Here is a 17,105-nt window from a genome sequence, read left to right on the forward strand (position 1 = left end):
GCAGACTCGGCTTACCCAAATAAGGGGGGACGGATACTGGAAGGATAGATCCATTCTACAACCCCTGGCGATAAGTTTGGAACCAGACGCAAAAATACGAAATTAACGAGAAACACCAATATTTTTTGTGTATAATATGCAACGGTGTATATATGAAACGCGTGGTAATGTTAAATTGGTCTATTTTAAAGTAAAAGCATAAAAAATAATTAAGAATTTTGTTTATTATATAATACAAAATATGCAAGAAAAAAAAAGTGTCTGGAAAAAAGTATGTAACATTATGAATTTGCAAAGAAATTAACGATAATTGATTTAATATTTATATTACCTAGTATTTTGCGACGTTCCCACGTGCACGTATCACAGCTTGTATACGTTTTCACACTGTGATGGCAAAATTTGTTTCCATGACAGCTTAATGGCTTCCAAAAGTTCATTTTTATTTTTTGGTTTTTTGTCGCGTATAAATTGTTTCCAAAGTGCCCACAAATTTTCGATTGGACTTAAATCTGAGCTATTTGCTGGCCATTTTATGGTTCGAAAGCCTTTTTGTTGATGGTAGTTTTGAACTATTTTGCTTCGATGACAACTTGCATTGTCATGTTGAAAATAAAAATCATCCGAATCCTCGAACCACTGATCTAAACTCGGTATTAAAAAGTGTTCTAATATATGAATATATACTTCAGAGTTCACAATTTTTATACAAAATGCATATTTGTCCAACTCCTTGAGCTGTCATACAGCTCCAGACCATATACGACTTTGGATATTTTATTTTAAAATTTAAAGAATCTTCACTAAATTTTTCAATTGGTGTTCTCCACGCGAAGTGTCCTGCATCGTCTCCTCCTCCGATGCATATACGCGATTCATCGCTGAAAACAACTTTACTCCAATCTTCTGTAGTCCAATGCGCGTACTTCTTACACCATTCTAAACGTTTCTTTTTGTGTTCCTTAGTGAGAAATGGCTTTGTCTTTGCTTTGCAGAAAAAATACCCCATTTTTTCATTAATTTCGTGAGACGTGGCTCTTCTCATTTTCTTTACGATCTGTCTTAATCGTCTGTCATCTCTTCTTGAAGTTGAGCGCGGACGTCCGCCTCTTTTGCGATTCACCACACTGCCCGTCTCGTTAAATTTTCCTTTTATTTTACTTACTGCACTTCGGCTACCATTCAAAATTTCAGCTACATTTTGCCGAGTATTACCTTCTTTCAATAATGCAATTATGCGTAACTTTAAATCGTTTCCAGTCTCAAAAGAGTATTGAAAAGAGAATAATGAAATGAAAACCATGAAGTAACTAACTAATATGCACGTACAAATGTCAGAAAATACTAGGTAATACAAATACTGACAAAATTATTGTTAATCTCTTTGCAAATTTATATTTTCCCACACCTTTTTCCAGAACATCGGTCCGTTCCATACTTATTTCCCAGACACATTTTGTTTCTTCCATATTTTGTATTATATAAAAAACAAAATTCTTAATTATTTTTGGTGCTTTTACTTTAAAATAGACCAATTTAACATTACCACGCGTTTCATATATATACCGTTGCATATTATGCATAAAAAATATTAGTGTTTCTCGTTAATTTCGTATTTTTGCGTCTGGTTCCAAACTTATCGCCAGGGGTTGTATTTACTTAACGGGATTGAGAAATTGGATGGGCGTTAATAGGTCATACGATCATCCCCCATAGAACTAATTTGAAAATCTTGATCCCCTGACTGGAGGGATTAGTTTCAATAATCGCGGAAGTGGCCTGTGAACGTCTTGAAAGTTCCAACATCTATACAGGTCGCTGTCGATCCGGTTTAATCCGAGCTTTCAGGCTTTAGTGCCGCAGAGCGGCATCGATGGAACCTGCAATATAGATTAATTTCACGTGTAATTGCGTCCGCGTCCATTAACGATGTCCTAGAATTTGCATCGAGAATGGATTTCCGTAGCGCGCGCCAATAGAGTGTCATTTCGACGCCGATAAGTGTGAATATTTACGCGCCTATGCATTAGCGGGGCTTGGGTCGCGAGGTGTAACTTCGAAAACGACGCGTCTGAATTTATTATGATCGTTAAGCGAGAGGATCGATCGATCGCCATGGCACTTTGTAATACACATGGCTCGGGGTAGGGGTTAAATGTGCTCGCGAACGGGAAGCTTTACCGTGTATTGTTTGCTCGTAGAATGGAAAGTGGAATGGTCTGATCGCGGACCTCGTGAATCGGAAGACCGACATGGTGATGACGTCTCTGATGATTAACTCTGAAAGGGAAGCTGTAATTGACTTTACGGTGCCGTACATGGAAACCGGGATCGCCATTGTGGTAGCGAAAAGGACTGGCATAATATCCCCTACTGCCTTCCTCGGTGAGAGTTCAGAAACGTTTTGTCTGAGCGTTAATGATATCACTCGTCAATGGTGACAAAGCTCAAACATCCTAGCTGTAAAAGTAACTCTGTACCTAAGGGGAGGTTCTGGTCTAAAAATCCATTTCTTTTATTTCATTTTTCGAATGTTCAACCTTTTTAAAAACGGTAAGATTCTCGAAGTTATAGGCATTTGCGTAGCGGCAAATGCGTGGGTAACACCCTACCCCTCGGCACTCGCGCAAAACTTTAAACGCGCTTTTCTCGAAACTGCGTTCTCAAAATCGGTGGAACCTGTATCTCCAAAAGTGATTTCACTCGATTCGACTGAAACTTTTTTTATTTTGGAGAATATAGTTCTGGCTCGTGGCTAGATGAGTAAAATTTTAAAAAATTGAAAATTTGTAATTTTTAAAGGCGTTGAAAGGGTGAATAATATAGGGAAAAAGTGATTTCAAACCTCGAGTGTCGTTACTTTGTCAAAAAATGTCATTTTTGTAATTTTCTCTGGGTAGTCCACGAGCGAGTTTCATGCCCTTTAATAATCTGGCATTGTTGTTTACTTCAGGCCGATGGTTTAGGTGCTACAGGTTCCACCAATTTGGATGAATTTTTTGACGCCTCGAATTTGACGACTCCCCAGTACCGTCTGCAATGTTTAATTATAAAACAAAAAATATATTTCTGCGGTTTAATACATTGTTAATTCAATGCAAGAAGTCCCATTAAATTATATGTAGTAGTTTTCCTTTAATTAATTCCTAAAAATCACCTATTTTTATGGGCTCTAGTCCGGAACAACCCCTTAAGTACCTCGAAGCTCTTGGCATCGATATCGGCTCTGATTTTCATCCTCCTGGACAGAAATCGATTCTTGCACGACCCACCAGACGGTTGTGCACGAGGCAGCGCATTAAAATATCCACTATAAATAGATGAAGAGAGGATTGTTATGTTATCGCTTTCAGAACCATTCGACACCGCATCCTGGATGCTAGTTGGCATCGTCGCCATACACGCCGCCACCATAATGATACTATTCTTCGAATGGTTGTCACCATCCGGTTTCAACATGAAGGTAAACCCTTCAGGCGCTGCGCAGACACTGGTATTATTAATTTCGCTTCGTATTACTTATGGATGGTTTTTCGTCTCCCGAGCACCAACTCCCGATTGAACAAATTATTATACTACCTGGACAATATCGTTAATCTTAATGACACTTCGCCCTGCGACGCAGCAGTAAAAAGGAGATTAATCACGGGCGAACTTGGCATCGTGCTCCACGACATTATATACATGCATATAACGTTGCCTGTATTACCTTCATCATTTACGTAGGAAAGAAAAGAGAATTTTCCCTCTTTTTTTTGTCGATGTTAGAAATCTCCCGCACGAGAGGAACATCCAATTTTGTGGCAGAGTTTATGGTTTCGTTTGGCATTTACAGAGTAGAGTTGATTTAATGTGCAGATTCCTCGTAGTCTAATGTATAGGCAATATTGCATGCGATGTGACGTTTTTATTATTATGAAATTCCTATTTGGGGCGTTATGTGGGTTCAAAGAGAAGAACTTGAAGAGCTCTGTTATAATACATTCGAGGTGCCTTCGTTTGTCGCGGGTCTTTCATTTATTTCCCTCTACTTATCAATTTCGAGATGAAACAAATCAATTGTACCGGTGGTTACAAAAGTGGTGTAAATCGTGTGATTTTATTTTGGAGATATTTAGACGTTTGTTGCGTTTGGGTGTATTCAAAAATATTTTATCCATTATTGAGCAAAATGTTTCACAACATAAATGTAGGAATGGTAATAGCGGCCGGCATGCGTTACATTCTCGCACGGAAGACGGAGGTCGGCGGAGGACGAAGTTTCGGTGAAGACGGCCGAATCGAGGCGGTGCTCGGCGGTCGTACAGATCGTCGAGATGGGGCAGTCGTGGAAAGCGTGCTAAGAGCACAGTTACGTTGCTGTTGTCTTCTGTATTTCTTTCTTCTTTTATACTAATATTTCATCATTACATTTTATTTATTCTCATTGCACTGGTTGTTCATTTTGTGAAACCTCGACGTTTATGCTACATATATGCTCTTCTAATGTCAAACTTATTTATCACTGTAAAATTTTATGAGTAAATTGTACGAAAATGTGTCTTTTGAACCTTTGAATGTCTCCCAGATTCTAAAATCGCGCAAACGTAGTTTCTCGATCTTCAGAATTTTTATTTTCAAATACTTTGTCATTCACAACTTTGCCATTTTCGGTAACGCATTCTTCGCCACTATTTCTCCTAATTTTTCTCATATTTTCAGCATAATTAAGTATATTTCGCGTTTTCTTTCTTTTTCTTTCTTTTCTTGCCCCACAAATTACTTGCAGAGAACAAATAACTCCCACCACTATAAAAATGAATGTGAAACTGCCGCGGCTCGTTATGAAAGTGACACAATAATGTCACTGCTTACTTGACGGCTATTTTACAACAATTCTTTCATAATATTGGAATACAAATCAATTAAACATAAAATAAGAGAAATCTCAATTTCTTGGGGGTTCCTTGACTCACACCACTTTCATAATCACCGGCACAATTCACCGATAGAAATCCTATACTATCAAATCTGCGAAAATAAATGTCACCTGGAGTGACTCTACATCTGGCAGTCCCTCACCTTCCTCTGGACATATGTGTACGAAATTACTTCCCGGCTTCTTCAAACATGTTTCCTAATTTCTGCTTCCGCGTAATTCCCGAGCCGAATAGGAAGTAGAACGTTTCGTCATCGTTGCATCGTTTTTGCTAAGCCCCGCCGCAATAATGGGATGAAGGTGATGAAACCGAGACTTTTCTGTTGCTTGCAGAAGAATCCATCTCCCAATCATCGGTTCTCATTTTGCCGGACGTACTGGTTGGTCTGGGCCGTACTATTTCAGGCAGCCGTCCATATCGATTCTCCCAGGGGATTCACAGCCAGGTCGGTAAAACAATTTCAATCGGAATTAAAATCTATCCCGTAAATCATAGCCGCCTACAGGCGAGAATAGAAAGAGATGCTCGAAGGTATTTAATGTTTGTCTCTCCGTCGCGGAAGATCAACAGAGATAGGGGGATAACTGAGAACTTAGCAAATGCGCTTGCCAAAGTAAAGTCCGGTATTTATGTACGCGCTTTATGGCTCGATTCTCCTGTTTTATGTCTCATAGATAGAGCAACAAAAGTTTTTATCGACTTCTTAGTCGTTTCTGCGGAACAGCTTCCTCGTAACTACCTTCGTGCAGCAATGCAGCGAGATACTTATTAACATTTACTCCGTCGTGAGGATGAAAATTTATCGCACTTTCAAGTTCATCGATAATTGTATTAGCTTGATTTAATACGACTCGGCGAACAGTAACCACCCCACGTTGGCAAGCGCAACAACGCCGAATAATTTACGGCAGAGGTATAAGGAAGTCGTTTAAATCAAACAGTAATATCTTAGATTATAGCGCGGGTCCGCGGAACGAGATATATTCCCAGCGGTGGAATACTTTCGCCTGCGTGCCAAGAAGCCATATCTACCGGCACCATTATCCGGAAAAATGCACATTTCATTTCTCGGATGGCGTAGCGCGAATTCAAGCGTGCTCGTCCCGCGCTCCCCCTAATCTATGCAAAACCCGATGAATTACTCCGACGCGTAGCCTTCGAGAACAGTGCACCAAAATTCATACGTCAGACTGTGCCGTTTACTTTCCCCGCCAATTACTGCCTCGACTAACGAGGAGCGCGTTAAAAAGTGATCGATCATTACCGTTCGCAGTATCGATGTTTCCACGCGAGCGCCGCGATTCGAAACAGTACCAGCAGCTTCTAAAACCACGATTAATGGAACGCCTGATGTATGGGCGACGCGCGAGAAAACGCAGCCGAGTGATTTAGCGCGGCGAAATGCAATCCGCGATATTGATCGATGAATTTCGCACGTCTTTCGCGGCAGCACAGCCTCGCGCATTGCCTCTCTGCTGGACGTTGCCCGTCACATCGGGCTCGGTGTTGCCCTGATCAGCGTTAAAGTTGCACTGGAGATTGCTTGGAGTTACGAGCAATCACCCGTAATTGTACAGATTCATGACGAACGTATGGGCGTTATTCGCCGTGGTGTTCCTTGCCATTTACACTGCCAATCTGGCCGCCTTCATGATCACGAGGGAAGAGTTCCACGAGTTCACCGGGGTGGACGATTACCGGCTGGCGAAACCGTGGTCCCACAAACCGATGTTCAAATTCGGCACCATACCGTGGAGCCACACGGACAGCACCCTGGCGAAATACTTCAAGGAGATGCACGCGTACATGAAGGCCTTCAACAAGAGCTGCGTTTCCGAGGGGATCGAGGCGGTCATCAGCGGGTAAGCGACAAAACCCGATCGCTCGAGGCCCGGTAATAGCCCGGCAATTGCCGAAATTGCTGGCCGGTGTTGTTAAACTTGGACACGCGTCGACTAACCGCGCCCTCCCGCTAAATGGCATACACCTCGTTATCGAAGTTTCTGAAACGTCGTCGCTGCACCTCCCCCGTGCTAATCTGCAAATAAGTTCGCGCGGTTTTCGTCGTGACGGTTAATACGGGACTGCGCAGGGTAGTTGACTGTATGTATAGCGCATGCTGTTAGATGCATCGCGACACAGCTGACAGGAGATTAGTGCCTCCTCAGGGAGTAAGTAGGTAATGTCGAATAGATGGAGCTTGATATTGATGACATTGTTTTCCTGGTGTAACTATGGGGTTACAGAGAGGCTTACTCGCTGCAATTTGGCGTACTTGTGTTTTGATTGTAGTCGTTTTAGTTCGAGGATCATAAATAAGTGATCGACAGTAGGGCACGCCGGGGTAGGTTGTAACACGGGGTAAATTGTAACATAAGTAAAATCTTTTGAACGACAAATCTGCGAACCCACAGCACGCGGGAGCTGCTTCATGATATTAGCACAGTCGGTTTTAATGACACAAACGAGCGTTATGTGTTCAGTTTGTGGTTATAGCCCAGAATTTTAGTATGCAGAGCACGTAAGCAAATTTTGGCTTAGCACTTTCATTTCAATTCGCCGTCATTTGAAACCGTTTGAATTTTTGCTTCTCTCTCGCAAACGAGTCAGCACACATTGGTTTATTATAATGCGCACGCATTTTAGTAATTTCATGCTTAGTTTCTCGGTTGCTCAGATAAAACGCAAAAATTTCAGCTCGGGGTAAATTGTAACATGTTACTCCGCTCTAAATGGTGATAAAGGAAAGACGCTATTTGCTGACACACCGGAAAAAGATGCTCCAGACGAACAACAGAGCAATGAAGAATCGGAAAAGTGGAGGAAAGGTATGAAGGCAAAAGTAAAGACAGCGAAGAAGAATATTTTGATCAAATGTTTAATAATGATCTGTGTTTTCATTTATATTTTTTAGAAATATTTATTTGTGCTCGTATTTGTATTTAAATAAGTAAAACAGATGTGTTACAATTCACCCCACATGGTGTTACAATTTACCCCGGACTGGGGCACATTGTAACAAAGGTTTGATTTGTTTAAGATGAAGCTAGATGTCTAAGTGTCCAACATTTTGTTCGCCACATATGTAAGTAGTAAGTCCCGCAAATTATTTCCTGATTGAGGGAAACACTTTCGAGGAGAAGCTGTGAAAACTTTTTTTGTTACAATCTGCCCCGATCTCCCTACCTATTCACTAGGGTGGATTTTTCAACATCCATTTTTTTTGTTCTCACCCATTTCATAAAAGAATAAACCCTGAAAAATTGTATTGCATTCGGACCACAGAAAGGGGTGCCGACCAGGCCTCAAAGTTCAGAATTCATCAATGGTTTGGATTTAAAGAATTGCTAAACAACGGTAAGCCCTATTGAAATGTTGTTCAAATAAAATTGAAAGAACGTTCAATTTTCTACAATTACTGTACATGTTATTTTTTCGTGTTTTCAACCATTTTGTAGATAATAGCATTTGAATATAGAGAGGTCCGCACTATATAAATATGCCACCCCGCAGAGTTGGTACGCCCGCAGGGCGGCCCTTGCTACATTCAAACGCTATTATCTAAAAAAATATTGGAAACACGAGAAATAATACACAAAGTAATTGCAGAAAATTGAAGGCTCTTTCAATATTATTTGAGCAAAATTTCAATAAGTCTTACCATATTTAAGAGATTCTTAAAATCCAAAACATCAATGAATTCTAAACTTTAAGGCCTGGTCGGCACCCTTTCCTGTTTTTCGATTGCAATAAGCTTCTTCAGGGATTATTGTTTTATGAAGTAGAACCATACTTTGGGGTGAGAGCCAAGAAAGAGAAAAAAAATCGAGACGTATAGAGAAGGGAAGCCAGCCTAGTATTCGCATCAGTGAAAAACTGTCTGGACGAGTCGAGAAAAGTTCCCGTTAATATTGACAAAAGGCGGGAGAAGCTTCGATAAACCGAACTGCGGTTAGAATGGACTTTTGGCGGTCCGTGTAAAAAGAACAAGTTCCGCACGATCAGCAGTAGGATTCGTGCGAATCCATCGATCCCTTTTGAAGCCCCCTTTGCCCCCGACAGCTATCTTGATCAGCGCCGTTTCCTTTGCAACAGAGATATGGACGCATTTATCTACGACGGAACGGTTTTGGACTATTTGGTGGCGCAGGACGAAGACTGCCGATTGCTGACGGTAGGATCGTGGTACGCCATGACAGGATACGGTCTCGCGTTCTCGAGGAACTCCAAGTACTTGCAGATGTTCAACAAACGTCTACTGGACTACAGAGACAATGGTATCGATATCCATCATAATTTAATTGTAAACTAAGAAAAGATTCCTCAAACGTAAATCATTACACCCTGAGTTCATCGTTTATGGAAAAACGATAGGGCAACGCGTCTGTAAAGATCTTCGTAACCGTCATAGAATCACGTTGAGTTAGCAATTAAATTGCTTTCCCGCGTTCTCCCTCGCCACTTTCATTATCGCTGGCAGAGATTCTTCAGCACAGTTTTGCAAACGCGAGTGAAGCTGCGCGCCGGAAAGTCGCTCTCCAACCTGTGGAATGGGATAGTGTTTATTAAAGCGGGAGCCTTTAAAATTTCAGGGGATTTGGAACGTCTGAGGAGGTACTGGATGACGGGCACCTGTAAGCCGGGGAAGGAGGTTCAAAAGAGCAGCGATCCCTTGGCACTGGAGCAGTTCTTGTCCGCGTTCCTCTTACTGATGATGGGGATTCTCTTGGCCGCAGCCTTTCTACTTCTCGAGCATTTGTATTTCAAGTATGTCAGGCAGCATCTGGCGCGAAGCGACGGCGGTGGCTGTTGCGCACTTTTCAGCTTGGTAAGCTGTTTCTTGCTCGCGTAACCTATGCCGACCCCCGAGATACCGACCACCTAGCATTTACGTGCTTCCTCTGAGATCGACAAGGGTCTGTTTCTCGCGCGCGACGACGAAATTGTACGAAGTAGCCGTTAAACGAGGAAACCAGTTTGTGTGAATCGATCGAACAATGTGTGTTAAAGAGCATGGGAAAATCCCTGACGTTCCGCGGAGCGGTTTTCGAGGCCCAGGACATCCTTAGGTACCACAGATGCAGGGATCCCATCTGCGATACGCACTTGTGGAAGGTGAAGCACGAGCTGGACATGGCCAGGATCAGGATACGGCAGCTGGAAAAGGACCTCGAGGCTCACGGGATAAAACCCAGTCAGACTAAGTACGCTGTAACTCTACACTATTCAATTTAAAGTCGTTCTACGATCGAAACTGCATACACGGCTCTGTACGGTAAATTGAGATTATTGGCGCTGGTCCAGCCGAGGGGACCTCGAAGGATGTCCCTTTAAATGCGGCAAGACCCTTCGCAAGAGTTTGTCGAACATATCTACGTGCCCACGATCTAAATCGAAGATGACGTTGAAGTTTCTACGAGAAATAAACGCATAGTCGCGTATATGCGCTCGGATCGAAGTTCCTGCAGGTTCCGAACTTTGAGATTCGCTCGGTATGCAAAGGGAGAAGAAAGGGGAACCGAAAATAACCGAAGGGTGAAGTTTTCGGGAATAATAAAACGGAACTGACATTCGCGACGGATCGACCATCTCCACCTCGCTGTTCGATATAGCTCTGTACTTCGTTTGCTTCTTCCCAAGTACGAACAGCTTCCGTAACGAAATATCCCGCAGAAGCGCTGCAGCTTGCCTCCCACCAAGCTCCTGACTGAACCGCTGCTCCAGAAAGCCACCCCGTAACGTCAACCACTATCCACCACCCCTCGAACCTCCCCCCGAGTTACGGCGGTGTTCATAAAGCGGAAGTGTACCTGCGAAAGAGAGATCTACGCATGATTACTGCATATAGTTACTTCACTTGTCTTCCACGTAAAATTTTCAAGGATTTAATCTCGTGCCGCGCGAAGAGTCGAATGGAAGACAATTCGGCTGGCAGGAATCGCCGGACGAGCTCCTCCCCGCGATTTCCAGGCGCGTTACTTTGCTGGGCAGTTAACGCTCGATTAATTAAGGCCAGAGCCGGCGTAATTTCAAGCCGACAGAACGTGCGAATCGAGCTTAAATCCTGACCTACTTTCCGACGTCACTTGGAGCCTGGCTCTCGCACAGCATGCACCTATCTACTCGTGTATATACATTTACACATACAGACAGGAAATGTATATATAATATTCACGTGTATAAGTATATATGTAGGTACGTTCATATCGTGGTATCGGCACAAGCATATCGTTTCCTTCTAGTTTTTCTTATCTATCTTTGCGACGTTTTATGTGCAGCGTTGATCGTAAGTTTGGGACCACCCTTTGGTAAATCGGGGAGAGATTGTGCCATGGAGAGAGTTAATGGTACATATGAAAAGCTTCGTACCGCATTTGAACATTGTAATATACTTTTGTCGAAGGAAGAAGACTAGTTACTTTGTTGATCCTGCAGTCAGTGATGCCTGTGTCACATTCTACTTGAAGTAACCTAATTATTAACCCCTACTGTATCACAGTTTTTATCACTTTCACAATTATATGTATATACTTCCTGGTATGTTGCATATTGTCTTTCTTTCGCCGTTTAGTGCATGAGGCTTTGATACGTATTCCTTACTTGACGTGGAGATACGGGTACAAATTTAATTTGATAGTGAGAAATCTTCTTCAGAGCTCGAGTCTACACTGAATTGCGTTTAATTTAGCTTGGAGTGACTTCGGAAGAGAAATTCAGGAAAACTGATTGGCGAGTTTCATTGGCCCGTTAAGTTTGTACCTACACTGCTGAAACACGCTGTGTATTGACCGAACGTTACGAGTAAGTAGATACAGGAGATGGTAATTAGAGCTGTTGACGATAAAGGGATGGCAGTGCGGTTGGTGGTCTTAAGCTTATGATGGACGGTGTGTTTTTACTGCATCACGTAAGATACTGTAACACAGTGAATTGGCTTCGAATTTCATATATATTTCTGTATTAAAAAGTTATGCTGCGAAAGGAGAAGGGAACAAAGGGGAGAGGGGGAAAAAGAATGTCAGCTGGTTGTATAGAGAAGCAGAACTTCTCAACGACACGAGATCTCGACGAACTTCTCCAGCTCAGTAAGCGGGAAAAGTTTCTTTTGGAAACTTCGCCGAGATCAGCCCGAAGGTGTTTGCTGAGTATCCGGGTATATTGTTTCCACCAATGGCGAACGATGTATAATCGAACCTTTGAGAAAAGCCAGCTGAGATTTCGTGATATCTCGCGTGTATAAAAATAAACTTTCGAATCTTCGTGCCATACCTTCTTCGCCAATAAACCGTTAAATTGAATTTAGAGGATTATAGAATCTGGAACTAGGCCATCGTGATCTGGATGTTCAAATTTCATTCGACCTGTATGGCAAAGCATTCCAATAAATCCTGTGTATATACACCTTCGAGCGAAACTTTGATCTTTTAATTACTAAGGCTTGAAAGTTTATTAAATAACTCAGCTTCATGAATGCCTCTGGAATATCGAAATCTATTTAATATTTGCTACCGAGTCTTAACTTCCATAACGACCCCTGAAGCTTAGTTAGTCGAGTATACGAGTAAAAAACTTCAAAGCATCGTGTGATCAGAGAGAGAATGAGGGAAGAAAAGAGGTCTCGTGTCGCGAGAGGGTGCTGGTCCATGTTAAGAAGGCGAGACGATGGTGGGAGAGAAGCCTGGCACATATCCACGTCGGATTTTTTAAAGGAGGAAAACCGGAAGTCTCGGCTGGTGGCGAGGATGCTTTCAAAGCTCGGACCGCCATACACAACCGGAGCCATTGGCGGTGGATGTTCCGCAGCCGCTACCGCCATACTTCGATTCGTAAGTCCGCAATGCCCACAGCACGTAAGAATGTGAAAGTGACGCAGGAACCGAAGGAAATATTTTCTGCCACTACTCGAACGAGCTTTCGGACGAAGTTTCGGTGCCCTCGACATCCTCGACTCGGGAGAAACGTCTCGCGTGTGCAATCACGATTTTTATCATTTCGTAATTTGGATAGGTAGGGTAAAGATTGGCACCCTAAGCGGAAATCCTAATTTGAATATCTGTATTTTTTTATGAAGTTTTTATGTGGCCTTAATTTTCAGTTACTATCGATGATCGTGGATTTAGTTTATTAAGTCTTTTATTTTAAACATATTCGATGAAAAACAAAATAGACATAAAATAGGTACAATCATTGGCATACTTAGCACATTTATTGTCACAGCGCGTATCAATTACTGGCACTCAGAAACTAAAAATAAATTGTCGACTTTTTAATAATTCATTCTTCATTAATTATTGAAAATAAAAATAAATAAGAGATAATAATAATATATTTATTTACGGGACAAGCCCATTAAGACAAAGTATATCAATACATTAATTACATTAATTAGCACAGCCAGAACAACCAACCTCGTGTGAAAATTAAGCAATAAAGACTGCGTAAAAGTAACAAAGGATTAGGGTACAAGTATACAAAGAAATCACCGTGTAGATCTATGTACATCTATACAATGCCATCGGAAAAGATGGCACTTTGAACATTAGACTTAAAACTAGAGAGGAGATCAGCAAAGAAATCAATATTCGCAGGACAACTGTTAGCGAGATCGCTTATTCTATGTAGGGGATCAGCGTGCCCAGCCCAGGAGGAGTAGTCCGGAGATTTGAAAAGGGGTGTTTGCCTAGTGGCACGTACAGGAACATTGAAATTGACTAACGCCAGAACACGAGGGTTATCAACCACCCCGTTCAATATCTTGTACAAAAAAGTCAGGTCCAAAACTCTCCTCCTATGCTCCAGGGTCCGGATATTCGCACAGCTCATGATAGGGCCATAGCTGAACCCTCAGAGATCAGACAAAAGGAAATATAATTGCTCAAAAAAGCCATCAACTCTGCAAACCTGCGGAATGCTTACTTACTACTGTAGTTCTCCTTATCAAAATTTTAAGAAATCGCTTAAAACTCTGCCTTTTGTCCCGTCGCTACCTTTGAGACCTTTTTTGCGGTGTTACCAGATGTAAAATGTGCAGTTCAACTACTGGAATTTGCAGTGTTTTAGTGAAAGAAAAATAAGGAATTCTAAAAAAGTGCTTTCTAAGTTTGTACTTCTAAATATTTTACTTTCTAAACAGGAATGCCAATGATTAGTCCAATGCCAGCATCAGTGAATCCACCCTATATCGAAGACTTACACGTTTCATTATTTTGTTAACTATTGTCGCTATTTTGAAATATATAAGCCGAGCAAGTAGAAGCGCTCAGTATGTGGTCAGACCTGTACCAGTAATGCACATCGCGAATACGTGCAAGCTTCCACCTCAAATTAGAGCGAGCATACATGGTCATTAAGCAGATTATTGAAATATCGAACATATTGGTCGTAGTTCGTTGCTTCCCTTGTGCAATAATTGAAACTTTGAACATACGAGCGTGTATTCGAAAATCGGGAGGAAGTCTGCAGTTCTGTGGTAGCTGCAAGTGACAAAAACTATTTCAAGTACTTCAGAAGAGATTTGAATCGAGCTTTGTACCCAAGAGAACCGTGGCTACTTCGAGAATTTACTATCCCTTAGTGACGTAACTAATGAAAACCATGGACAACTTTGGCAATTCGTCACCTACCACAAATGCCCTTTTCAACCGAAACCCACCTCCTGGGAAGACTATCTTCAACTAGGTCATTCGATATGAACAGGAGGGTACGCTGGAACCAGTCGAATCGAGATTCTTTTTTTTTCTCCGAGTCCATAATAACGAGTAGCTTCCCTAAGCACTTTTCTTGCGACGTGATTGTGCTGGCGAGATGTGTTTACTGGGTCACGGATACAGGAACTTGGCACGGGGACACCGGTACGCCGAACCGGCTGCCAAATGTCCGAAAAATTCACGCTTGTTTGTTCGCCAGCTGGTGTCGGTTTGAGGCGGGCGTCGTTCGCCGTTTAAAATGGACTGGAAACCAAAGTGTCGCGTAACACGCGGTACAAACGTGACATCTGGCACGCCTGCTTAACAGGGCGCGATATTGTCCTCGGCCTGAGCCGATTTGCAATTCTAAATCATTCCAATGCCCAGCAAAAAAGAAGCATTCCCAGCGACCCCGGATTCCGGGACACTCCGAAATTTGCCGATTTATTATATTCGAGCGTGGCACCGAAGTTCCTGCGTCGCTTTGGAACCAGCTCGAGGGTGCACGCAGAACGCGGCGCGTCGATACTTTCGTCCCTGGTCGTTTCGCAAAGTAGGCGGTAAAGTTGCAGTCGCGGCGAAACGAGGAGAATCGAAAGAGTCGTTCGAACGTCTATAAATCCGTGCGCCGTCGAGCGAGAATGAAATCGATTTCGTGTGGCTCAATGAAGTATATACGGTCTTCTACGATTCCTTGGTGTCCCCTGGTTCGAGTGACATCAATAGTTAGCAAGAGAACAACAACAAAAAAAAAAAGAGAGAGGCGAACGACTGTTTGAGCGTCACGAAGATCGATGATAACGATTCTAGAAGATGGAACGATAAAGGGTAGATGTAGATTAGCCGCTTCGCTTGGTAGCCGAGAGAGTCTGCATACACGCACTCGAGGATTCTTCTTTTACTTTACATTTTCGTTTTGAGATCGTGTATTTTGATATAGTATCGGTCTGCCCAATTTTCATCTGCTCGATAGCATGGCATGCGAGTTCAGCGACGAATTCTCGATCGACTCGTGGAGGGATGTATCGGGAGCGCATAGCAGGCACATAAATTGTCTGCGACTGCGACAGGCCGACGAAGCAGGGGGACGATTTATTCTAGTCGAGGGAATTTGCTGAAAATTAGAGGGAAACCAGGGATAGAGAATACTATGGACGCGAGTCATTTGTATAGTGCGCGGCCGTATAATGTTGGAATCTAAACTATTCCCTCTGTTTTTGGTGGCGCGAGGGAACATTTGCAGGGAGAAATATATGTATACGTTCTAAACCAGTACCGTAAACTGGAGGGACATTAACAGTACAGGGTAACATTGACAGTTACTTAGCATGTATTAACGAAGAAAAAGGACAGGAATTTTATGCATTTTCACACCTGTAGTACAAACACAAACGATGCGATATTATAAGAGGATGTAAAAGTGTTAACGAGAACAAAATAAAACTAAAATATAAATGAGAGTGCATTGAGCATAAAAAGAAACGAATTTAAGTGCCAATGTAAGTTCAGATTGGTACAACTTTAACAGTAAAGGTGCAAATCCCCGATGAGACAAAAATAATGTCTCTATGAGACCATTATTTAATTACTTTATTATTTGTTTTAATTACTTTGTCATTATTTTCATGAAATTAGACTCTCGTATTTACATTATTTACATTTACTTGTTGCTGAGATTTTTGCCTCATGATAGAAAAGTCTCACGCAAAGTCTCATCGTGAATTCGCATCTTTAGTGCTATTTATATGATGTATTAAAGAAGGAAAGGGATAAAAATTGAAGCAAAAAGATGCAATGTTGTTATAGGATATTTAATCCAAACTTAGAAATTTTTTATATTGCATAGTAAAACGCCCCGACAACATGCCAATGTTATCCCAGCTTACGGTACCTAATATAATAAAAATAAAATGATCAAATCTGGCACAGCATGCTCGATTACCACATTGCTGACAACATACACAACAGCATATACTATTAACACGAAGAAGTCGAGTTTAGAATTTTGAATTGCTTATATTGCTACTGCTCTGTTGAATGTTGGTGATCCTTGTGCCACCAAGAGTACCAATGATACTTTAGGTCCTAGCATTAACTCGCTCACTCTGTATACGCATATCTGTCTGTATATTTCTAGGCAGCACATGACATTCTCTTCCATGAAATCGTTACATGGGAATTCTGTTCAACCTAGATTCATCGACGTCATCGATGCCACCAGGCCTAGAGACATGACCAGGAATCATGTAGTCAGCACGGAGTACGCGGACAAATTTCTGCCACCAGAGATCTATAGGTACGCGAAATAGAAAATTGATTTCCTACGAAACTCTTCAAACGGTCCAGAAATTCTTCCCAAAAATACTGGACTCGTTGAGTCACGTGGAACGAATGACAATTGTATTCTTCCTCACCTCAATGGTCTTGAAGACGTCTCTTTACCATTTGAAGCCACCTGAACTTTATCCTAGACATTTCTTCACACCCCTTGCTCACTTCC

At 42.0% G+C, this 17,105-nt stretch overlaps 1 protein-coding gene across 10 annotated transcripts in view; it reads left to right on the forward strand.

The window, feature by feature from the left end:
• Nmdar2 (glutamate ionotropic receptor NMDA type subunit 2) overlaps nucleotides 1-17,105 on the forward strand; it is a 265,424-nt gene that overhangs the window by 241,912 nt on the left and 6,407 nt on the right. For 4 of the 10 annotated variants that reach the window (XR_013085217.1, XM_076810952.1, XM_076811031.1 and 1 more), the window contains 9 exons: nucleotides 2,202-2,385; nucleotides 3,354-3,493; nucleotides 5,252-5,364; nucleotides 6,497-6,781; nucleotides 9,015-9,196; nucleotides 9,512-9,747; nucleotides 9,930-10,123; nucleotides 12,629-12,745; nucleotides 16,743-16,901. Coding sequence is in view for 9 of the 10 variants with exons in the window: in XM_076810952.1 (XP_076667067.1) it covers nucleotides 2,202-2,385; nucleotides 3,354-3,493; nucleotides 5,252-5,364; nucleotides 6,497-6,781; nucleotides 9,015-9,196; nucleotides 9,512-9,747; nucleotides 9,930-10,123; nucleotides 12,629-12,745; nucleotides 16,743-16,901 (1,610 nt within the window). In the remaining variant the exon portion in view is untranslated. The remainder of the gene's footprint in view (nucleotides 1-2,201; nucleotides 2,386-3,353; nucleotides 3,494-5,251; nucleotides 5,365-6,496; nucleotides 6,782-9,014; nucleotides 9,197-9,511; nucleotides 9,748-9,929; nucleotides 10,124-12,628; nucleotides 12,746-16,742; nucleotides 16,902-17,105) is intronic. The other 6 variants (XM_076810972.1, XM_076810965.1, XM_076810983.1 and 3 more) reach the window with 6 other exon arrangements.

Source organism: Andrena cerasifolii, chromosome 1 (assembly GCF_050908995.1).
Source record: "Andrena cerasifolii isolate SP2316 chromosome 1, iyAndCera1_principal, whole genome shotgun sequence".
NCBI lineage: Eukaryota > Metazoa > Arthropoda > Insecta > Hymenoptera > Andrenidae > Andrena > Andrena cerasifolii.